Source organism: Nomascus leucogenys, chromosome 6 (assembly GCF_006542625.1).
Source record: "Nomascus leucogenys isolate Asia chromosome 6, Asia_NLE_v1, whole genome shotgun sequence".
NCBI classification, from domain to species: domain Eukaryota; kingdom Metazoa; phylum Chordata; class Mammalia; order Primates; family Hylobatidae; genus Nomascus; species Nomascus leucogenys.
Window position 1 is genome coordinate 47,670,194 of NC_044386.1, and position 24,333 is coordinate 47,694,526.

At 37.5% G+C, this 24,333-nt stretch overlaps 1 protein-coding gene across 1 annotated transcript in view; it reads left to right on the forward strand.

Moving 5' to 3' along the window:
- The window catches only part of WDR72 (WD repeat domain 72), a 211,937-nt gene that overhangs the window by 41,184 nt on the left and 146,420 nt on the right, over positions 1-24,333 (forward strand). Inside the window, exon 13 of the mRNA XM_003266945.2 lies at positions 21,141-21,337. Within this exon, the coding sequence (XP_003266993.1) occupies positions 21,141-21,337 (197 nt within the window). The remainder of the gene's footprint in view (positions 1-21,140; positions 21,338-24,333) is intronic.

Here is a 24,333-nt window from a genome sequence, read left to right on the forward strand (position 1 = left end):
TGACAATATGGAGGAGTTATGTACATGAGCCCTGGGAGTCAGCTTGCCTAGTTTTGAATTCTCGTTCCACTCTTTTTATTCTATATTACATAAATCAAGTTTGAACTCCTCAAAACACCATCTCTTAATGGCAGCGAGGGCTGAATAAACATTAACTATTATTTATTATAAATCCTTCACGAATTACCGTACTAGTGTGTACTAAGGATTCATTATTCCTGACTCCTTAACTCCTTCTCTCCATTCTAATTGTGCTCAATAATTATTTCCTGTTCCGGTGAAATGCATACCACTGTGAAGGACACTAGAATTATCACATATGGTTTCCCTCCTTAAAGAGCTTTCAGTGTAATCAGGGAAAACTTGTACCTTTGAAACAATTTGAAAAAATATAAAGCAACATATAAGAAAGTGGCATATGGAATATACTAAAGTGTCCAAATGTACTGATAAGTATTCCTGTGGGGAGAGTTTTATGACTTGTTCCCATAGCACAGTGCACTTCCCCTCTCATAATTACACTTCTGGGGTTGACATCTGTCTTTCTCACTAATCTGAAAACATCTTGAGGGCAAGAATTCTGCCCGTATTGTTCACTGTTCTATTTCTAGAAGCTGATATGGCACCTGACACATAGGAAGAACTCAACAAATATTTATTGAATGAAAAAATATTTAGCTTCCATGAGCACAAGTAATGCCACATGATTAATTATTCACCTTTAATCTGTCAAACTAATACTATTGCCTAGTGTTCAAAGACAGAAGATTTTTCCCCTGTTAACATGTGCAGTCTTTGGCAAATTCCTAAGTTGACCAGAGCCCTAGTTTCTTCATGGTAATAATGAAGATACTTGACACACAGTGTTTGCAGAAAAGATGTATGAAGGTACTGTATGTGGAATACTGGCTTTATTTTTGTTAAATATCTATCTATCTATCTATCTATCTATCTATCTATCTATCTATCATTTTACATGTTTGCTGTAATAAAAAAGAAACCCGAGCAATGAAAGAAAGAAATAGAAGAAGTTTACAAAATTTAAAAACCTTTGTGTATCAAAGGTCATTATCAAGAATGTGAAAAGACAATCTACAGAATGGGAAAAGTAATTTGCAAATTATACATCTGTTAATGGTCTAATACCCAGAATATATAAGGAACTCCTATGGCACAGCAACAAAAGACGAGTCACTCAATTCTGCAAAGGACATAGGGCTGGACAAGGTGGCTCATGCCTGTAATTTCAGCACTTTGGGAGGCTAAGGTGGGAGGATCACTTGAGTCCAGGAGTTTGAGACAAGACTGGGCATCATAGTGAGATCCCATCTCTATAAAAAAATTAAAAAATTAGCTAGGCACAATGGTACGTACCAGTAGTCCCAGCTATTCTGGAGGCCGAGGTGGGAGGATCACTTGAGTCGGGGAAGTTGAGGCTGCAGTGAGCTGTAATCGTGCCACTGTGCTCCAACCTGGGTGACAGAATGAGACCCTATAAATGTTATCAACATCATTATTCTTCAGGGAAATGCAAATCACAATTATAGTGAAATACCATTTCATATTCACTAGGATACTTATAATTTAAAAAGTGGAAAACAAAGAGTATTAGCAAAAATGGAGAAAATAGGAACTCTTGTACATTGCTGGTGGGAATATAAAATGGTACTACCACTGTAGAAAACTGTGTGACATTTCCTCAAAAAGTTAAAAGTAGAATGATGACATGACCTAGCAATTCCAATTAAAGGAAATAAAAACATACCCACACAGAAACTTGTACATAAATGTCTACAGTAGAATTATTCATAATGGCCAAAGTACAGAAGCAACCTAAATGTCCATCAATGGAGGAATCTCCATAGACTAATCTCCTGTTAGTCTAACAAATCATAATATACACGTACAATGAAGTGTTACTCCACCCTCAAAGTGTAGCAAGTTGTCATGCTACAACTTGGATGAACCTTGAAAACATGCTAAGTGAAAGAAGTCAGACATACACAAAAATGCGCATATTGTATAATTCTCTTTTATATGAAATATCCAAAAAAGGCAAATCCATAAAAACAGAAAGCAGATTGGTGGTTGTAAGGAGATGCGGTTGGTGGGAGGGTGGAGAATGGGGAGTGATTACTTAATGGTGTTGGATATTCTTTCGGGAAGATGAAAATGTTGTGAAACTAGAGAGAGTTGGTGGCTATACAGCATTGTCAATGCACTAAATGCCACTGAATTGTGTAGTTAATGTATATTATGTCAATGTTACCTCAATTTAAAAAAAATACATTAAGTATAAAGGCAATTCTTAAAAGCAGTAGAATCTCAACATTTGCAGAAAATCATTGTTAAAGGTTGGTCTATTATACTTTCAATGTTTTCTTTTATATATTAACGTATACAAAGATATGCTCATATTTATTTTCATATTGTGATTTTAAGATTTTTCTGATTTTAATTATCCTTTATAGTCATATGTATTTTATTTGCAAATGTTAAATCATTGTTGGAGAAAAAGGGTTCACTGACATCCCCAGATTGTTGAAGGGGTTCATGGTGTAAAAAAGGTTAAGAACTCTTGTTAGTCTAAGAGATTTTGAATTACTCAATGGTAGCAGTACAGTTGGGAAGTATAAGTGAAAATCTGCTATTTTATTTGTCAGGCTGTCTGTATTTGCCATCCATACAATTTGTAAAAAAGTCGGAGCATATATATATATATATATCTCATATATCTATATATCTCATATATCTATATATCTCATATATCTATATATGAGATATATAGATATATGAGATATATAGATACATCATTGATTAGGTCCCTTCTTCCTCTTTCTCTCTCTCCTGCATGGTTCTTACCCAAGTAATTATAAATTAGTATACTTAATATTCATTATATTGTGTGTGTGTGTGTGTGTGTGTGTGTGTTTAAAATCTATTTTCTATGGGGAAATAGGTACATGTAAAATATATAATGTAATGTAAGAAAGAGAAAGAGCAATTTATAGTAGCCAAAGACAGTTGTTTCATAGGATTCAGTTAGTATAAAAAATAAAGTAAATTTTGTGTAGAGAAGATACTATCCTTATTTTAAAAAATTGTGTATGGATACATAATATTCTACATATTTCTGGGGTACATGTGATACTTTCTTATATGCTGGTATGTGTAATGATCAGGTTAGGGTATTTGGGGTTTCCATCACCTTGAGTATTTATCATTTCTATGTGTTGGGAACAATCAGGTTATCTCTTCTTGCTACTATGAAATGTATAATACATTGCAGTTAACTCTAGTCACCCTGTTCTATGCCAAACATCAGAACTTATGCCTTCTAAGTATGTGTACATACCCTGATATGGTTTGGCTCTGTGTCCCCACCCAAATCTCATCTCAAATTGTAATCTCTGTGTGTTGAGGGAAGGGAGGGACCTGTTGGAAGGTGATTGGATCATGGGGGCAGTTTCCTCCATCCTGTTCTCATGATAGTGAGGGAGTTCTCACGAGAGCTGATGGTTTTAAAAGTGTTTGGAAGTTGCCGCTTTACACTTCTCTCCTACCACTGTGTAAGGCATCCCTTGTTTCCCCTTCACCTTTTGCCATAACTGTGAGTTTCCTGAGGCTTCCACGGTCATAAAGAAATGTGAGTCAATTAAACCTCTTTCTTCCATAAATTATCCAGTTTCTGTTATTTCTTTATAGCAGTGTGAAAACAGACTAATACGGAGAACTGGTACAAGTAGAGTGGAGTACTGCTATAAAGATAACCTGAAAATATGGAAGCAACTTTGGAACTGAATAACAAGCAGAGGTTGGAACAGTTTACAGGGCTCAGAAGAAGAGGCTGGGCACGGTGGCTCACGCCTGTAATCCCAGCACTTTGGGAGGCTGAGGTGGGTGGATCACGAAGTCAGGAGATCAAGACCATCCTGGCTAACACGGTGAAACCCCGTCTCTACTAAAAATACAAAAAAATTAGCCAGGCTTGGTGGCGGGTGCCTGTAGTCCTAGCTCCTTGGGAGGCTGAGGCAGGAGAATGGCGTGAACCCAAGAGGCAGAGCTTGCAGTGAGCCAAGATCGTGCCACTGCACTCCAGCCTAGGCAACAGAGCAAGACTCTGTCTCAAAAAAAAAAAAAAAAAAAAAAACAGAAGAAGAAGACAGGAAGAATATGTTGGGAACTGGAATAAAGGTGACTCTTGTTATGCTTTAGCAAAGAGTCTGGCAGTATTTTGCCCCTGCTCTAGAGATATGTGGGACTTTAAGGACTTTAAATTTGAGAGAGATGATTTAGGGTATCTGGTGGAAGAAATTTTTAAGCAGCAAAGCATTCAAGAGGTGACCCGGATTATTCTGAAAACATTCAGTTTTATGCATCCATGAAGAGATGGTGGGAAAAAAAATCAGAGCAAAAATACAGTAATAAGAAAGAGTTTGACCTTACTTTGAACCAAATTAAATCACGCAATTAATACTGCATCACTGCAGAGAGTCGTATAAGTCTCATTGTATATATATTTTGTATTTCAATGTAGAGACAAGACCCAGTGGACATCTTTACATGCATGTGCATGCAAACAGACATGTGAGTGCATGCGGGGTGGGACATGTGAGTGCCCACCCAACAGGCCCACCACAGTCATCCTCTTTAGTTCCATCTTGTGAACATGGATCTCCACTTTGGTGAAATTATGTAATTGTTAACTTGATCTTATAGTTTTACAAACTTTTCAAAGTAAGGACATTCCAAGGATGAAGTAGTAAAGTGGTCTGCATGAAGTGGTTTCTGATGTGCTTTGTAAAATTCAGGTATCCCATTGAAAGGCTGTCAACAAAACAGGCACATGTAATTTTTCCCCCAAATTTAGAGTTTTTGTCAGTCTTTATTAGTTATAAACATTGGAAGAATTACCTACATTTTATTACAGAATTATACTTTATATGAACATATTTTTATATGGTTTTTAGGTATCCATGACTTATTTAAAAATTCTACATCATTTGATTCACTTTTTTTTCAAGTGACACACACAGGTATTTGTGTATGTGTGTGTGTGTGTGTGTGCATTTTAATTGAGATATTATTCAACTCCACCTTTTTTTGGTTCTCCTGACATCTTAATATACATTAGGCATATTATTGTGGTATTTGCAGGATGTCTTCAGAACATTTTGTGTGCTCAGAAACAAATAGGAAAATCAATACAATCTCATTCTAATGATAAAAATAAATATTGTCTGCTCTTAAAATTACTTTCACCAATTAAGTCCCACCCTTTGCTGCCTTTATTGTTTCCTTTGGCAGTTGCTATCTTACTGGGTTTTCCTTTAGTAAAGAAAATACTGGCTGTAATCAGTTTCAGCGATTCCCGTGGTCTGATTACACTTTTGGATTGAGTTCTGGCTGATTAGTTTGTTATGCATCTGGTATCTGCATTTAATATTTATGGGGGCTTCACCTACAACAGTAGAAAAAGAAACACATCAGGATGGCTGCTCTTTGGCTCCTCCTTAACTAGGCCCTTTCTTCAAGCATTTTATATGACACTTGGAACGTTAGTGGGTTTCACAGCTGCAACGTTTAGTGGAAATAAACCCAAAGGAGCCATCTGCCCTCCCCACGCTGCCGTCTTTCAATTCCCTAGCAACTTCCCAGTAGCCAGCTGCCACAGAAACAATTGGAAACGCAAGACTCAGTGGACTGTAATGATTGTTATTCTCTGGGAAAGTAGGTTCTCTGATTTGGCTGAGAGATAAAGGATACTGGATGCACTTGATTCATCTGACTGTATCAATAATATCCAACTCCTACCATTTGCTTACCTGTTAGGATTTGATGGGAAAGGTCTTTTGAGTTTCTAGGGATGAACTAGATGAAAACAAATTCAAAAGTCAAGTCCTTGGCTTGGTAGTGGTGAGCAGAGAATTCGACCGAGGGAATGTCAGATTTTATGTTCTGTGCTGCAAATAATGTTGCCTGCTGATCTCAGCCTTGTCAATGCATCCCAGGCAATAGATTGGCCCACCACTTTCCCCAGTCCTTTTCACATTTGAGGGAAGCAGGTTCCATTCCACTTAGGCCCATGTGCTGAGAAGACAAAGGACCTGCTTCAGCCCTTGGAGCATCTGAGTACCCAACACTCCACTGAAGGGCACACGATGTCATCTTATAGTTCATCAGTTGAGCAGATAGCAAGTTGTTTTTGTAAATTTAGTAAGTGAATTGTACTTTCTGCTAATAAAAACATTTAGAAAATTTATGGGGTTGAGGTTCTAGGAAGATAACTAAAATAAGAAGATTTGATAAAAACAATTGGCTTTAACCCATGATTTACCCTGCAGGTTAACTTTCTTTGGTCACCACATTTTTCTTACTTCTAGAAGTATCAACTATAAGTCAGGTTTGAAAATTACAGTTACATGTTCCTTATTAGAGGTCTATCATTTAAAAAAAGAAATTCTCTCCATATCTTACAACCATGATAGTTTTCTTAAGCTTGGTCTGTTAGCAAAGTTATCTCCCATCAATAATTGTGTAAAGAAACTTGTGCTTCTTTTAAACATTGAATTTAACAGAATTGTTAGTACATTATGATCTAATCATAGAGGGCATAGACAAAACAATCAGCCAAGCTTGGGGTTGGAATTGCATGACTAAGCATACTTGTATAGTTATAAATAGGAGCTAAATGCATGAGTTAATATCCTATATTGTAGGAAACTGAGCATTCTATTAACCCATCTTATCTCAGAGAATATTTCTGGTTAGTTCTGGCCACCTCGCTACCAGTTATTTGGAGTATAGGCCTACATTCTCTCAGCCAAAATTTACAAATCTAAAAATCTCTGAAAATAAGTTTTTAATAGTTCATGGTAAAGCAAAATAACCAAAATTTAAATTGCATAAGGTTATTTGTTTCACTAAGTATAAGTATTCTTCCTTTTCTTTCTTTTTTTTTTGCTGCAGATATATAGCATGTTTTATTACTGTCTGCTCTGTTAGACCTTGCTCCAGTTATTATATAATATGCATATGTGCATTATTTTATGTCTCCAAAATCTGAAAAATCATGAATTCCAAGTTCCTATGGTCTCAAATCTTTTGGATAAGGAATTGTAGGCTTCTGTGATTTTTCTCTGAGATTCTTCCCAAAGTAACTAGGGGTTTCCTACAAAATGCCATCTCTACTCTGTATCTTTGCCTCCCATTGATTTAATACAGTTTAATCTGGCTTTTGCCACACTTTTTCCATTGGAACTCTTCTTCCTATACCTCTCTGCCAAGTTGAGTTGCCATGCTCTGGGTCACAGGTACTTGACTTGTCTGCAATCGCTCTGCCATCAATGTCCTTCTTTCCTCCCTCTCTCTCTCCATCATCAGCCTCATATGACACTGCCTTCTCCTGATGGCCAGTGGTCCCTCTTTCTCACACTGTCCTACTTCTACATGCTTTCTGTATATTATTCTTTGGTTTTATTCTCAGAGTTTTCTTTTTCTTTGTATTTTCTTTGGGCTGTCTTATTAACACAGATGCGTTTTTATTATGATGATTGCGGTAAAATATAAACAAAGTTGTGGGATCTTTATATAACATAGAATTTACCATTTTAAGCTTTTTGAAGGGTACAGTTCAGTGGCATTAAGTATACTCACATTGTTGTGCAACCATCACCACCATCCCTCTCCACAACTTTTTCAACTTCTTTAAATGAAACTCCATACCCACTGAACAGTAATGCCCCATTTGTCCTTTCCCCAATCCCCTGGCAACTGCTATTCTACTTTCTGTTTCTATGAATTTACCTATTCTGGTTTGGGTGTATCATGTAAGTGGAATCATGCAATATTTGCTCTTTTGTGACTGGCTTATTTCACTCAGCATGATGACTTCAGGGTTCATACATTTTATAGCATGTGTCAGAATTTCCTTTTTTAAGGCTGACTGATACTCCATTTTAGGTGTATACAACATTTTATTCATCCATTCATTATTTGATGGACACTTGGGTTGCTTCCATCTTTTGGCTCTTGTGAATAATGCTGCTATGAACATGGGTATACAAATATCTATTCACATCCTTGTTTTCAGTCAATTTTGGTATATACCCAGAAGTCAACACAGGTGCTTTAGACCATGATGTATACATTATGAGAGGTGGGGGATAGAACCTTTTGGCATAGGATAAGCAGCCACACATTCTGGGGTCTTTACCAGACAGGGGACCACAAAAGGGAGGAAGAGCAAGTTGTTCTCTAATTCAGAATTGGGTAGGACAAAGGCTGATGCCAGAAAGTCTCTGTTCTGTAAGACTCCCTCTGTAGTAGAGATAAAGTATATGCACCTGTATACAAAACACCTAGAGGAAGTGGCAGCAGAGATTATAAACTACAGAAATAAGGATGATAGTGAGAAGGGATAGGGTAGAATGCTCTGGGAAAAGAAGAAGGAAAAGGAAATGGTTCTATAGAATTAAGAGCCCACCAAAGACCACTGGCTATATAGGGAACCTGTGTAGCCATTCCATGGAAGTCCTAATCAGTACCTGTTTCTTAGCCCCAATACTATCAATAATGTCTAGTGATGAATTTGGATTATTTGAAAGATAAACTATTGCTACATTTATTTCGTAAGCCTTCAGTAAAAGATAGAATTATACATTTTCAGAGGTGGCAAAAACATTAAAAAATAAAATGTTTTAAGGGCAGATGGAATGGGATCCTCCTACTCTTTTACATGAACTATTGAAAAATTTCCTAACTGGTTGTCTTGCCAATAAAGGTCTTTCTTCACTTCTCTTCTCTGTATTGCCAATCAAACATTCCCTACTTTAAATCTATCTCTAAACCTGCCAGTCCCCATGGTCTCTGGTGGAAATGTAATTCTACCACATGGCATTATGGCCTTTCCTGTCTTTTTAGTTAAAATACTTTCCCTAATCACCCTCCCAACCACAGGAAACACTAATACCCTGTCACTTATTCTTCCTGATCCTCCATTTCTTTGCAGTTAACTGGATTCTTTTAAGAATTAAAGGGCACTTAAAAATACTCAATTAATGGTAGATAATGGCAATTTTGATGATGATGATGATGATGATGATAATTAAAGAAGAGAAGGATGAGAAAACAATATTTTATCTCTTACATGTGCTTCTGTATTAGTCTGTTCTCACACTGCTAATAAAAACATACCTGAGACTGGGTAATTTACAAAGAAAAGAGGTTTACTTGACTCACAGTTCCACATCCGGGGAGGCCTCACAATCATAGCGGAAGGCAAATGAGGAGCAAAGTCATGTCCTCCATGGCAGCAGGCAAAAGAGAGTGTGTGCAGGAGAACTCCCCTTTATAAAACCACCAGACTATTCACTATCATGAGAACAGCACAGGAAAGACCTGACCCCATGATTTAATTACCTCCCACTGGGTCCTTCCCAAGACACATGGGAATTATGAGAGCTAAAATTTGAGATTTGAGTGGGGACAGAGCCAAACCATATCAGCTTCCTTTGGAAATAGAATGCTTTAAAAGGAACTTTTTGATGTGATATATGATTGTGGAATCACCAGCTATTTAGAGAATATCTAAATGGCTTATAGTACTTAGGGTGTAAGAAAGGAAAAGGAGTTATAAAAAAGGTATGAAATGTCTAACTAGCCATCACACTTATTTATTTTTATGCATTTATGCATTTAGTTATATATTATGTTTAAGAAGCAAGAATTGGCCGGGCACGGTGGCTCACGTCTGTAATCCCAGCACTTTGGGAGGCCGAGGTGGGTGGATCATGAGGTCAGGAGATCGAGACCATCCTGGCTAACACAGTGAAACCCTGTCTCTACTAAAAATATAAAAAATTAGCTGGGTGTGGTGGCAGGTGCCTGTAGTCCCAGCTACTTGGGAGGCTGAGGCAGGAGAATGGTGTGAACCTGGGAGGCAGAGCTTGCAGTGAGCCGAGATGGTGCCACTGCACTCCAGCTTGGGCGACCGAGTGAGACTCTGTCAAAAAAAAAAAAAAAAAAGAAGAAGAAAGAATTTCACATATAAAATAGTAAAGAATGACTAAAATATTTGAAATCTAAATCTGTTGTTCTGAGTAAAAGTACTGGTTATATCAATTTCCTATTGTGTGTAACAAATTAACACAAACTTAGCAGCTCAAAACAACACCTATTTATTGTCTCGCAGTTCTGTAAATTAGAAGTCCAGGCAAACTCAACCAGGCTCTCTATTTAGGATCTCATGAGGCAAAATAAATATGTCAGCCAACTGGGCTCCCATCCAGAGGCTCTGGGGAACAATTCACTTTCAAACTAATTCAGGTCCTTGGCAAAATTTAGTTCTTTTCACTTGTAGGTCTGAGGTCCTTGCCGGCTGTGGCCAGGTGTTGCTTTCAGCTCCTAAAGGCCACTCCCAGATCTTTATTCATGGCCTCCTCCCACTTCCAAGGTAGCAATGGCACATCAGATACTTCCATTGTTTTAAATCTCAGCTTCCTCTTGTTTGAGTGTCTGGAGAGAACTTTCTGCATTCAAAGCGCTCATCTAATTAGGCCTGGTCTATTTGAATAATCTGCTTATTATAAGGACAACTGAGTAGAAACCTTAATTACATGTGCAAAGTTCCTTTTGCCCTTTAATAATCACTGGAGGGCTATCCCATCATATTCAAAGGGGAGGGAATCACATAAGGATGACTGTCATTGGGGATTATTAGTAGAAGTCTTCCTATTACATTGGTGGTCAGGTAGGACAGTCCTACCTTTCTGGAAGTCCTCAGTGGTGAGTGAGTCTATAGAAAGGAAATGTGAAGAGATGAGAGAGCCTTTTGAGGTCACTGGGTATGGTAATATGGTATTGAATTTTACAAGTGGCACTAGGGAGCCAGGACTATAGTGAGGGTACCCTGAGCCTTGGTGGTTTCAAAACAAATCCTGACATGCCTGCTGGAGCATTAGTCAGCCATTATTTGCCTAAGGCAAATCACTGTCATGTCCCAAGGGAAAATTGATGGCAATTAAAATGTTTTGGTACTCTCATCTCTACTATATCCTTCCTCTCCAAAAAAATAACCAAAATAACTCTCATAGGACTTCACCCCTCACCCAGCACTTTATTCAGGAGACCATACCCCAATTTATCCTTTCCCAATACTCTTCCTCTTTCCAGGAAAAATTCCAGATCAACTCAGCAAGATATTGATCTGATTAAATTAATTGACACCAGAAGCATATAAATGAGAGACTCAAATCTCTTCAAGGATATTATATCCAATAAGTAACTTAACCCACGATTAAGAGCATGAGGGACAAAATCTACTTTTGAAATATTTTAAAATTTAAAAATAACATGCCTGGTGTAATAAATTTAAATAATGCGATGTGATGAATGAAAGTTTGAAATACTCAGAAGCAGTATAATTTTATAGTTTAGTATATAATAGATAATTGTACAATTAATTAAATGTATTCTTTACGTTATACTTAAGAAACACTTGGCTGTGAATATCTACCTCTTAAATTGGTTGTAAATTGTGTTTAGTCTTAGAGAGAGGTTAAAAATTAAAAATTAGTCATAGTTTTTTTTTTTTTGAGACGGAGTCTCGCTCTGTCGCCAGGCTGGAGTGCAGTGGCTCAATCTCAGCTCACTGCAACCTCCGCCTTCCAGGTTCAAGCGATTCTCCTGCCTCAGCCTCCTGAGTAGCTGGGACTACAGGCATGTGCCACCACACTCAGCTAATTTTTTGTATTTTAGTAGAGACGAGGTTTTACCATGTTGGCCAGGATGATCTCGATCTCCTGACCTCGTGATCTGCCTGCTTCGGCCTCCCAAAGTCATAGTAGATGTTATGCTGCTAGCACATGTTTAAGAAGAGGGAATTTTTAGTAAGTAGATCCCTTATCAAGAGGCCTAGTTTAAAATGTGCTGAAAATCAATGCATTCTTTGCTATCTTTATACAATTTCAGCAACTTTAAACCTCCATGTGTTTCAATCCTTTTTTTTCTTTCAATTGTCTGCCGCCACACCTCTTTATTCCATTTTTCTGGAGGTCAGTGGTCAGAATTAGACGTGAGGGTTGAATGTGGCCCAGCTGATAAATCCCAGCATTGCTGCAAATGTGCTGGAGGCTGTGGCAGAGCTGGGGTTAAGGTCATGGTGGTTAGAGACTTTTTAAAAATGTATCCTATATACCCTTAAGGTATAGAAGGTTGATGTGAAGCCAATCTAAGTTTGTTACCATATTAGGGCCTCTATATAGTACAAAATGAGCCAAGTCTTTGACATTCTATTTTATAGCTGAATTTATTTTATCAACTACATTTAGGAATGAAGGTAAGTGCCTTTATCCCTAATTTAATGTTTTAAGACTCATTCCCTTTCCCCACCCTTCCATTATTTTCTAGTTAGCTAAATTTGATACCTCCAGGGCCCCTGTGTGTGCTGAGAACCCCCATCAGTTATACATTTCCTGGAGTAAGATGCAGTAACTGTGAAATGGTTTTGTTAGAAAGGGGGCACTAGGTCGCTCTCCATACATGTTTCCGAGCAAGGCAATGAACTTCATGAGTAACTGAAAATAAATGATAAATTGTATAACAGACCCAATGGTCAAATTTTTTGATTTGTGGAATTTGATTATAACTGTCAGTCAGCGGTTTTATTGAAACCTGATTTTTATGAATTTGATTATCAAATTTGGTTGTGAGGTCATTTTTTAAAACTTATTCTGTTTCAGAGAGAGTCACCTTGAAATATTGTGCTCTTAATCACTTGCCCAATATCATAATGGGTTCAGTTAGAAAATGCCTACCCAATATGGAAAAGAACTAATTCTATAATGTGTCCACTCACATGTTCTTGCTATTAAGCTTTGTTCATTTAAATACAATTATTTGCTAAATAATTCCTGTCCTATTATGTGATTAGTGATGAATATGTATGCTTTTTTTTTTTTTCTTGAGACGGGGTTTCACTCTTGTTGCCCAAGCTGGAGTGCAATGGCACAATCTCAGGTCACTGAAACCTCCGCCTCCCGAGTTCAAGGGATTCTCCTGCCTCAGCCTCCTGACTGGCTGAGATTACAGGTGTGCACCACCACGCCCGGCTAATTTTTTGTATTTTTAGTGGAGACGGGGTTTCACCATGTTGGCCAGGCTGGTCTTGAACTCCTGACCTCAGGTGATCCGCCCACCTCGGCCTCCCAAAGTGCTGGGATTACAGGCGTGAACCACTGTGCCCGGCCCTATGTGCTTTTTTCATAATAAAATATATATGCTTTTTCCACAATCCAATAATAAGCAGAATATTTAATTTAAAATGTTTTCCTTTTCTGTGAAACAAATTTGTTTGAGATTCGTTGGTTTACAATATATGTGCTTTGGATGATCTGGGAGAATTTTATGTTTCTATAGAAATGGTGTTTCTACAATGTTCTTCTTTGGAAAGACACCATGAGTTATAGTAAGTCAATTAGTCTGAAATGTATTTATGTATAATTTTAACATAAAGAAAATGTTTCTGTACAACATGATAAAGTGTTAATCTATCTGGGTGATGTTGTTTAGTCTTAATTTCCTCTTGATCATTTGCAGATGGATTCATCAATGGCTATGATTTCTTTTTAAATTATTTCTCTCCCTTTGAGGATAATAGCTATTCTTTTTTTTCATAGACTTGAACCTAGTTAATTTGTAGGAGGAAGTATGTAATTTAAAGCTATTCATAAATTGACAGTAGGCTAGGATACTTTTGTTGATTTTGGAAAGTAAATGTCAATGGGAGTTGAAAACAAGTTTATTTTCTTTCTTTCTTTTTTTTTTTTTTGAGACAGTCTCATTCTGTCACCCAGGCTGGAGTGCGGTGGCATGATCATGTCTCACTACAGCCTTGACATCCCAGGCTCAAGCAATCCTCCCACCTCAGCCTCCTGAGTAGCAGGGACTACAGGTGTATGCCACCACACCCAGCTATTTTTTGTAGAAATGGGGTTTCGCCACCTTGTCCAAGCTGGTCTTGAACTCCTGAGCCCAAGGGATTAGCCCTCCTCAGTCTCCCAAAGTGCTGGGATTACAGGAGTGGGCCATCACTCCCAGCCAAAATAAAATATTTAAGTAGAAGACAGCAAATAATAAAATTATGCACAAATTTCAAGGAAAATAAAATCAAGGAAGCAACTTCTGGCTGTTTGGAAGGGAAGTGAAGTGTAGAATGTGATGGCTCCTTCTTCTCCTTCTTCAGGTAGATGTTTAGATCTTTTTCATCATTTGGGCAGATGTGTAGAAGTGTGCTCTTTACTCTTCACCTCGCTCTTCTACTGCAATTGAAGACCACATCCTTCACTCTACAGGTCATGCTTTAAGACAGCCTGATATTGCAAGATCAGATCTCATAACCAGTACATCACAAAGTGATTATTTGCTCTATTTAAGAACAAAACAAAAAACTGTAGATGCCTATAAATTTGACAATCCTAATGGGTTTACAACAGGGCTGTATTTTAGCAACATACTGATTTACAGCAGTTTCAGAATCTTCTTTCTTTCTTGTGCTGAAACTGCTAACAGAGGTTTATGCTCGTCTCCTGAAACAGCTCACTCCAAATTCACTTGGAGATGGCATTTTTTTTTAATCGGTATTTAATCCTCACCTATCTGCTGCTAATGCCTAAGGCTTTGTGTCTCTGCTCTGATCTCTACCTGGAACTCCACATCCTCTCTATTTGGGCATCCTTAAACTTGGCCTTTGCCGTAATAGAAACATCTCTGCCCCATTCTTATTAGGGCCCCTATTCGGTAGGAAGCAGTAGAAATAAAGTTAATTTTATCAGAAAGTGGTGTTTATTATAAGGATTCAGGGGTGTATTTCAGACACTTTAGGGGCACTATTCCTTAGGAAAGATCTAGAAACAAAACTAGAAAGTTGTAAGTGCTCTCTCTCTCTCTCTCTCCCTCCCTCTTTCCCCTTCTCCCCATCTCTCTTCTCCCTCTTCCCTTTTTTTCTCTTTTCCCTTCCCCTTTCTTCCTTCTCCATTTCTGTCTCTCTCTGCATTTTCTTATTTTCCCCCCATCTTTAGACTAGCATCTTCTGCTCTGTGGTCCACGAAGCAAGAAATGGCTAGTTCACAGGTCAGGACAACACGTCACATTCAGAAACTGACTCGCTGTCTCCAATTACAAGTTCTTGTGCCATCAACAGTGACCTGGCAACATTGCTGAAAGCTGGGACAGGCCTCAGGCTTGTGAATGGCACTTTTCACAGTGTTGGCCTCTCCTGGGCTCTAGGGTCCAAGTTTATAGTGCATATTTCTGGCATTAAATCTTGTCACACTGAGACCCTAGTATGCTCTGATGCTTTATAGCCACCTCTTTTCACTGCCTCAGGGAAAGGATAAAATTCTTCAGTTTCTTCCATGAATATTTAGAAAGACCTGCTTTGTACCAAGCTCATGGAACACATACTTGGCAAAAAGAGTTTAGTATCTGCTGGGGAAGCAAGCAAATAAAGGACACCAATTACAAATGTGATACGTGCCATAAAGTGAAGAAGCTGAGATAGAAAACAGTACAAGATAGGGGAATCTATTTTAGAAAGGCTTCTCTGAGGAGGTGAGATTTTAAGCTAATACCTGAAGGATGTGCTAGAGCTAGCAGGAAAAAATTTGTTTGTTTCAACAAAAGAAAAAGAAAATCTAATTTGTGAATAAGGGGAGGCTGACATGGGAGAAAGCAAAGCAGGGGTGAGACTATGACTTCTTGGTCAGGGAGTTTAGATTTAATCCCAAGTGCAGCGCCAGTTAAAAAAAAAAACCATTAGCAGGTTGTTGATGTCATATAATCTGTTAAGAAGTATTATCTAGCCTTTAATTTATGCCAGACCCCATTCTGGTGTACTGAAGAGGATTAAAAAATAAGTCAAATATATAATCCTACCCTGAGTTTGTAATGTAGCCTGCGAGGAAAGGCTGATTGAGGAGGTTCAAGTCTCAGGTAGGAAGCCCTGGGGGCCCAAGCTGGCCATATGCCCAGTGACCTCAGGCCTAGGTGTCAGGCAGACTCTAGTGCTTGGGGGCCAAAGAGGTTTGTTAATCAGCTCACAAGCAGCTGAGTGAGGACCTCTCTCATGTGACAAAGAGGGCCATCATATAGCACAGCATTCACTGTGTGCCGAAACCTCTAAGCACTTGTTACATCTACTCCATTTAATCCTCAAGTAACTCCATGAGGTAGGGATTATTATTGTCCCCATTGTACAGATGAGGATATTGAGGCACAGAGATGTAAAGTAACTTGTCGAAGGCCGCACAGCCATCAAAGGTAAAACAAGGATTTAACTACAGGACAGTCTGATGCCAGAGTCTGCCCCTAAACCTCATGCTGTGATGGTGTGTGCTTGTTGTCCCCCTGGACAGATAGGAAGAACATGGGCAGGGTTGCGCATGGGGTCATAGAGAAAGCTCTGGTTTTAAATGTAGTTGATTAGGTATGCTGTGGGTTATGCTGAATTGACAGGGAAAGCAGTGTGTACAAGTGAAAATCCTGTCAATATGGGTCTAGGGATCTGCAGAGATTATCTTGCCTGCTTCTTATATTTCGGTGCGCTGACTTTTTGGAAACTACGCAACTTTGGAAACTGATCTTTCCTTCATTTCTTATCAAGATGTTAATTGCTTTAAGCTATCTTTTCTTATCATTAGCTCTGGTCTCTAATGCACTATTATATAGTTTAAGATTAAAACAAATTATATAAAAATTCATATTAAATAAATAATAGAAAAATACAAAATATTTACTGGAAAGCATTTTATACAATAAAGATTTTACTTACAATAGATTTTATGGAATATTTTTGCACACCCACTTTGAAGGAGGAGATGTAGTGTAACTTTCAGTAACACTTAACTCACCTATGTCTCTGCACCTTTCCTTGTCATGTTCAGATTGATTCAAATGAATAATAAATATGAATTAACTCCTATTCTTGATGTACTATAATGAAATAAAATTCTGATTATCACTGAGTTTACTTTGGAAAGCAAAGGTTCTCCTGAAATTGGAAGTTGAATTAAGCAATTTTGTAAACCTTCAGTTTCTTATATTTCTTTAATATCTGGAAACAGTAGCTATTCTGTATCTTGCCCAAGGCAGTATATTAGAGTTGCAAAGGCATCCCTTGTTGGAAATCTTCTTTGTGGTCATACCTCCCTTTTTGGTTATTTTTTTGCTATAGATGTTCTCTAATAGTTTAAATATATCTCTGAAGTTATGTAAATTTCATAACTTTGGAGACATATTTAAGGAAACATTCTGCATCATAAGTGATTTGTCATAGTGTATTAATCAGGGTCTGATCGGGAAAAAAATGATGCAGTAACTTAAACAGAAAATTTAGTATAAAGAATTATTAACTATCATAAAGAATTTGAATATGAAAGATTGACTAGTAAGAAGAGAACTCTAAAGAATGTAGGAATAGCAGATGTGAAGGATGACTCCTAGCCTAGAGCTTGAGAGAGCTTGACCAAGAAACCAAGAAAGACCCCCTCTCCACCCCCTGGGGCTAAGTTCCTGACCTTGCTAGAGAGAGTATGGTTATATGTATTGAATGGCAAAGAAGCTGCTATGGTGTAGTGCTGGTGGAGCTTTCCAGAAATATTCCCTCAAGGGTGCCAGAGAAAGCTGTCCATGGGGAGATGTTTTGCTGGAGGCACTGTTACAAAACTGCCCAAAGAGTATGCCAAAGAAAGTGTTTGGATGCAAAGTGCTGCTGGCCCAGCCGTCGTGTACTACAGACACCTGTACTGGGGAAGCCACTAATACTACTCCAAGAAAAGTACACCCGAACCAAGAAAAGAAAGCCCTTTCTTCTTCCCCTTCCCCTCCCGCTTCCCCTTCTTCTTTCCCTTCTTCCCTGCTTCTTTTCTCCTTCTCCTTCTTCTCCTTCTCCTTCTCTTCCTCCGCCTCCTCCTCCTTCTCCTCCTTCTTCTTCCTCTTTTTTTTTTTTGAGACGGAGTCTTGCCTTGTCACTGAGGCTATAACACAGTGGTAATGATCACAGCTCACTGCAGCCTCGACTTTCTGGCTCAAGTGATCCTCCCACCACAGCCCCCCAAGTAGCTGTGACTACAAGCACATGCCACCATGTCCGGCTAATTTTTGTATTTTTTTGTAAAGATGGGGTTTCTCCATGTTGCCCAGGCTGGTCTTGAACTCCTGGACTCAAGTGATCCACCCGTCTTGCCCTCCCAAAGTGCTAAGATTACAGTTAGGATGGGATGAGCTATTATACCTGGCCTTAACCCTTTCTTCTATTAGGTGTTTCCAGCACCCTCTGTCCACAAAGGTTAACATTTCACCAGCCGATGAATGAGAAAGTATTTACCAAGCCCAAATTCATTTTCACAAAGCAAGCGGTGAACGGTGAATTTGAATCTAAGAGGTAATAAATTGATAACTAGCACATATGGGAATACCCATCCACTGTAAGGATTTTAACCAAGGTCTTTCAAAAGCTACCGTCCTGAACTTATTACAAAATTAACTTACTGCTTTGAACATGTAGTTTATTTATCTGTCTGTCTATATCTTTTACAGAAATTGATTGACTCTAACCACTCCTTATGTCAGTGTATGCCTTAATCAGTTCTTTGAAACAAAATATTCATTTTTTTTAACTGTTTTATAACTAATCATGATAGAAACTCTTGTACACAAAACCAAGTGTCTAACATTTTTAGAATGGGAGATTTTTAGTTTTGGGTGGAAATAGCTTAGGTGTTACTTTAAATATTGCAGCTTATCAGTTTTCAGATGTTTCTTGCCTCTGCACTACCATTAGGTTTTAAGGAAGCTCTCTGGGACCTGGACTGAGTCATTCTTATATACTATACATTGTCATCATCTAGCATGGTAGATGGCACATGGTAGCATAGTAGATACTCAGACAGATTACTTATCTGTGCATGAATGAAAATGGATTACAACTACCTCAGTTTGTAGATAAACTATTTTCATCACTAAAAAAATACAAGAAATGTTGTGTTTGGGTAAGACATTAGGTATACAATAAAACGTGCATATATAAAATGTATACATTTTGCATAAGGCACATAACAAATGTATTAAAGTGCAATAAGTTCTTTCCCAATAATTCTCAAAATATGTAAAAAATATCATAGTTTGAGGAGCCACAGAGAACTTGTGAGAAGAAAATATCCAGGATGATACCATATTCAAAGAGAGACTTCTCAGAAAGACAGTGAATGTTACCACAGAACACGGTTCCAAGTTCTGGAATGCAGTAGTTTTCAGGAAGCAGTAATAACTCTTATCTTTGGTTTGTGAAACTTTTCCTATTGTCAGTCTTGAGAGGAAGAGTTTTCTTGATGTTGCTGTCAGCTTCATTTGTTGATCTATAAATCATTTTTTTCTCCCTGAGGTGTATCCTTCAGAAGATATATCAATATTTTTTTTCCTAATTTACAAAAATTAAAGTCCCAGAATAGCTAGCTGTTGCATACCATTGTTACAGACTTTGTGTTTATTCTTTTTTGAGACAGGGTCTCGTTCTGTCACCCAGGCTGGAGTGCAGTGGCGTGATACTGGCTCACTGTAGCCTCGACCTTCTGGGCTCAAGAGATCCTCCTGCCTTAGCCCTACCTAGTAGCTGGGACTATAGGTGCTTCCCACCATGCCTGGCCAATTTTTGTATTTTTTTGTAGAGACAGCGTTTTACCATGTTGCCCAGGCTGGTTTTAAACTCCTGGACTCAGGCAATCTACCCATCTCGGGCTCCGAAAGTGCTGGGATTACAGGCATGAGCCACCACACCCGGCCAGATATATCAATCTTGATGGAAAAGGAAAGCTTAGAAGAACAACATGTTTATAAGCTTGTATGATAAGGATGTTTATTTATGAATGTAGAAATGTTATAATAAAAGTATATTGTTAAGGGACTCGAGACTGAAGTTCTGCCTGTTATTTGAGCACAGTAACTGTTACTGGTTCAGAATCCACGGTGCCAACTAATGGTAGTTTAGTTGTAATAAAAGAAGGCTATAGAAGAGTGGGAGAGAAATGAGGAAGGATAGAGTAGTCATAATCTTCAAATATATCTACCAATCTTTTTATCTAAATACATAGTGGCCTACAATTATTATTTCTATTTTCTTATTGTAATTAAGTTGATATTTTCTTAACAATATAAATAGTACATCTACTTCTTTCTCTTTGGTAGAAGAGAATATGAAATTAAGTCTTTATTTAGGTATTGTTTATTAAATTAGTATTCCTTGGTGTCTTTATTCAGTAGGAGATAACCTATATATTTAATATAGTATGAATCATGCAAATGAACTCATAAGAGACAGAGAACATGATTAATTCATATTTATTGATATTTCACTGAGCATATGGCATTGTATTTTATAAAAACATTGAATTATTTGTGAATTGGTTTCTGATACTTTTGGTCTATTTTATACTTTTTTTTTAACTTTCAATTGAACTTGACAGCACTCCTAAATTCTGAAACTGGAAGAATGACAGAGGCAAAGGATTTTTTCCCCTTCTAATAACATAAGAAATAAAAGCCAAAGGATATAATCACAACAGTACCAACAATAAAACAACAAAGCCCTGTGGGGACACTTGGGTGAGGGAGGCAGTACACAAAGCATCCGTGTTCTTACTTGCTCCATTCATTTAAATTATGTGTTACCAATAGAAACATTTCAAGCCTGGGAACCCAGACAAAGTACCTTGGGTTCTCTGTTGCTTGTGAGTTGGAACACTAGGGGACAGCACTAAAATATTCCATAGTTGTGTGTTATTGATCACTTGCATGCTGTATAATAAGTAAGAGATTTTACTATTAAAGACTATTGAATCTCCTGTTGATTTCAGTGGATGAAGAAGCACAAAGAGGAAGATGAGCTTTTCAAATCCGTAAGTTCAGCCTTTATGAGCAAGTGTTTTGAATAATTTAGGAAAAGCTCCTAGGCTATTTTTTGGTTGCAAGATACTAAGGCACGGTAACTTAAGGGATTGTGATTCTTCTGTTAAAGAGTGTTTTGTTCTGTCTTACTCTGTTGGGGTAAATATTTTGCTGACATTTTTACCTCTAATCTTGTTTTCCAGGCACTTTGGAAAGACATGAGACAGGAGAAAGAGCACGCATTATTCTTAATTGTTGTGATGATTCACAGCTTGTGAAGTCTGTATTTCCCATTGCCTCAGAGACACTTAATCACAAAGGTGTAGAACAGAGATCCTCCAGCCCCTACCAGCTTGGGCCATTACCTTGCCCTGGTCTGCAGGTGGAGTCTTCATGTAAGGTAGGTTCAAATCAAGCTATTGTTCACAAAGAACATTATCAACCGAATAAGAAGTTATACGCATTCATAAATACATGGCACTTAAGTATCAGCACAAAAACAAGAACTAAGAGACTGCTGCATCTACCAAGTAATCTTGGGTGAATCAGTGTAACTTTTTGAGTGACTACTATACTTACTATGGCATGATTTTTGACGAAATAGGTTCTGGCTTATCAAAATTGAGTCAATTTTATATTAACCCATGAATCCTAGGTGGTTTTCCATAAGGAAGGGAAAACATTTATATTCTGTAGTTTGGATCTATTTTTATTTTTCAGTGAAGAGTATATGACCTCTTAAAAATGCTGATTGAAAATAAACAAAAAAAAAATCAGAAAAGCTAGATCACAGTATGGATAATTCTTTTGATATACGCAGTATCTGTAGGATCACTAACTCTCTAGGATTCCAAGCCTCAGTGAATACACAGTGATGGAGTTGGCATTTATTCTCATAAACCAAGTCAACCAGCTTAGCAGAAATTGAGACTAGCTTTATTGTTTTTTACTTCTAAATTTGATATAGTAATTTAATCTTATTTCTTTAAGGGATTGTTTTCCGTCTTTTTGTATTTTCACTTCCAAATTATCCCCTCAACATACTGTTGTAACTATGCCATTTATATGTACATATCAAATGTATTTTTTGATGTAAACATATTTTCATGGTATTAACATGTAACGTATTATTAATGGCTACATTATGCTCTATGTGGTGTTTCTATCATTGCTGGTATAAATTGTTTCTCTATGGCTTGATATATGGCTTGGTTTTTATGTTTCACTTTTATAAATAACACATCTATGAACCTAAAGCTTTTTTCATGTAGATTATTTAAAGGATATATTTTTGGAAGTGGGATTGCTAAATCAAGGTTTTGCTGATTTTTAATTACATATTGTTCATCTTTTCTGTTATTTTAATGGTATTATGAAGACTAGTAATATACTATTAATAAGGACTTAGAATAAGACCTTATTTTATCTTAGGTGTATGTATATAGTTAGGCAAAAGAATGTGTCATCATCAAGAAAGGCCAATGGGCCATTAAAGCCTCAAAGCAGTAGAGTTGGGGGCAGGGGTGCTAGCATGTAATCTTTAGCTTTTTATGTTTAGAGGCCTGATTTAGATTTCACAAGTGAGTCTAGGATTTGTCAACCTTGTGAGAACTGAGTCACACTAACTAAATACCTAAAAAATGAATGTATAAACTAGAATGACAATTCTTTAATTGGCATTCTGGTTATTGCTTGGTACATTCTCACTGTAGCAAAGCTGAGTCCAGGGGAAATTGTAATACAGGGTTCCTTGATGGGCATGGAGTCAGAGCCCAGAGGATATTCATTCACTGAGCTCTGAGAGTTGAATGTAGCCAATACTTTCAGCCCAGCAGAGTACCATCTCCCTTGGTCAAGGCTAATAATGCATGGAAACATTTCTGAATTTTGGATTTCTCTTTTTAAGACTCCATTTAGAACACCTGCTTTTGTTTGTACTTTCCTCCTTCAGATATTGAAGCCGGTGATTAGGTGACGGCTTTTTTTCTTTTCTCATTCAATCCATTGTCTTTAGGTTTTTAAAACCTATTTTTCCTATTCTTAACTTGAAAAGGTCATTTTTCTAAGGACAGTTATAGAGATGCATTGAAACTTCAACATTCACAGCTGAACGTAAGGTGGGAAATTGAATCACATTGACAGTCTTAGGTATCATAAGGCTGTAGTGAGTAAAGCCCAGTGAGTGAGCTGAGCCAGCTGCCAAGCATCCCCATCTTGATGTGTCTTTGTTGCTCACTATTCATAACAGAGTTAGCATCTTATAGTGGAAATTATATGCTAGAGTAGTAGATGAGAACTGGGGGTTGTCTCTTGACCTATGCATTTCAGATGTCTAGGGTCTGCAGGAGCAAATCTCATTCATCAGGTGTCATTTTTACTAGTTTAACTCCCAGAAGGTAAACTGACTGCTATTTATTTAACTCTCTTGAAGAGCTTCATAGCTACTCTTTAGGTATATATAAATCTATATATAATATATATAGATTTCATTTTCTTTATATAATTTTGTTTCTTCCTTGACTTCAAAAAGCAATAAAATGCCAGAATCTTGTTTTCCTACTTGTAGGCTGATTTCAACTTTATTTTCTTGCTTTTGCCTCTTGCCTTAGATGACTACAATTTCAAACTTTCATTCTTTACATTCAGAGATAAACTGAATTGGACAGGACTATCACCTTCTTTGTCCTACATACTATACTTCTCTTATTATTGAATTTAGTGCTAATTAGAACAATATTTATTTGTGCTTCTCCTAAGTTACATCTTTTTCATTTATGTACTGGGTATCTTCATTGTCTATTATACACTTTTTCTCTTAGCATTTCATCCTGATAGAGTTAGGCTGTTGAGATTGTTTTATTTATTTGTCTGTTTATTTATTTATTTATTTATTTTTAGAGGCAGGGTCTTATTTTTAGAGATCGTGCCACTGCACTCCAGCACAATCACAGTGCAGTGGCACCATCATAGCCCACTACAGATTTGAACTCCTGGGCTCAAGCAATTCTCTCAGCTTAGCCTTCCAAGTAGTTGGGACTACAGGTGCACAATGCCATACCTGGCTAAATTTAAAAAGTTTTTCTATTAAAGGCAAGATCTCATTTTGTTGCCCAGGCTGGTCTCAAACTCCTTGCCTCAGGTGATCCTCCTGCCTCAGCCTCCTGAGTCTCTGGGGTGAGAGGTGTGAGCCACTGTACCTGCCAAGGTTGATTTATCTTAGTCTTCTTTAATTTACAAATTTGATAAGCATGAAATTTTATGGGTGCTTATAAGTTCCCCATTATCCTTGTTACTAATACGGTAAAATGCTTCATGAGTTTTCATAATAAAAAAATTAATTTTAAGAGACCAAGTTTGAATCATACTCATTTTGTATGTGGGGAAAATGAGGGACAG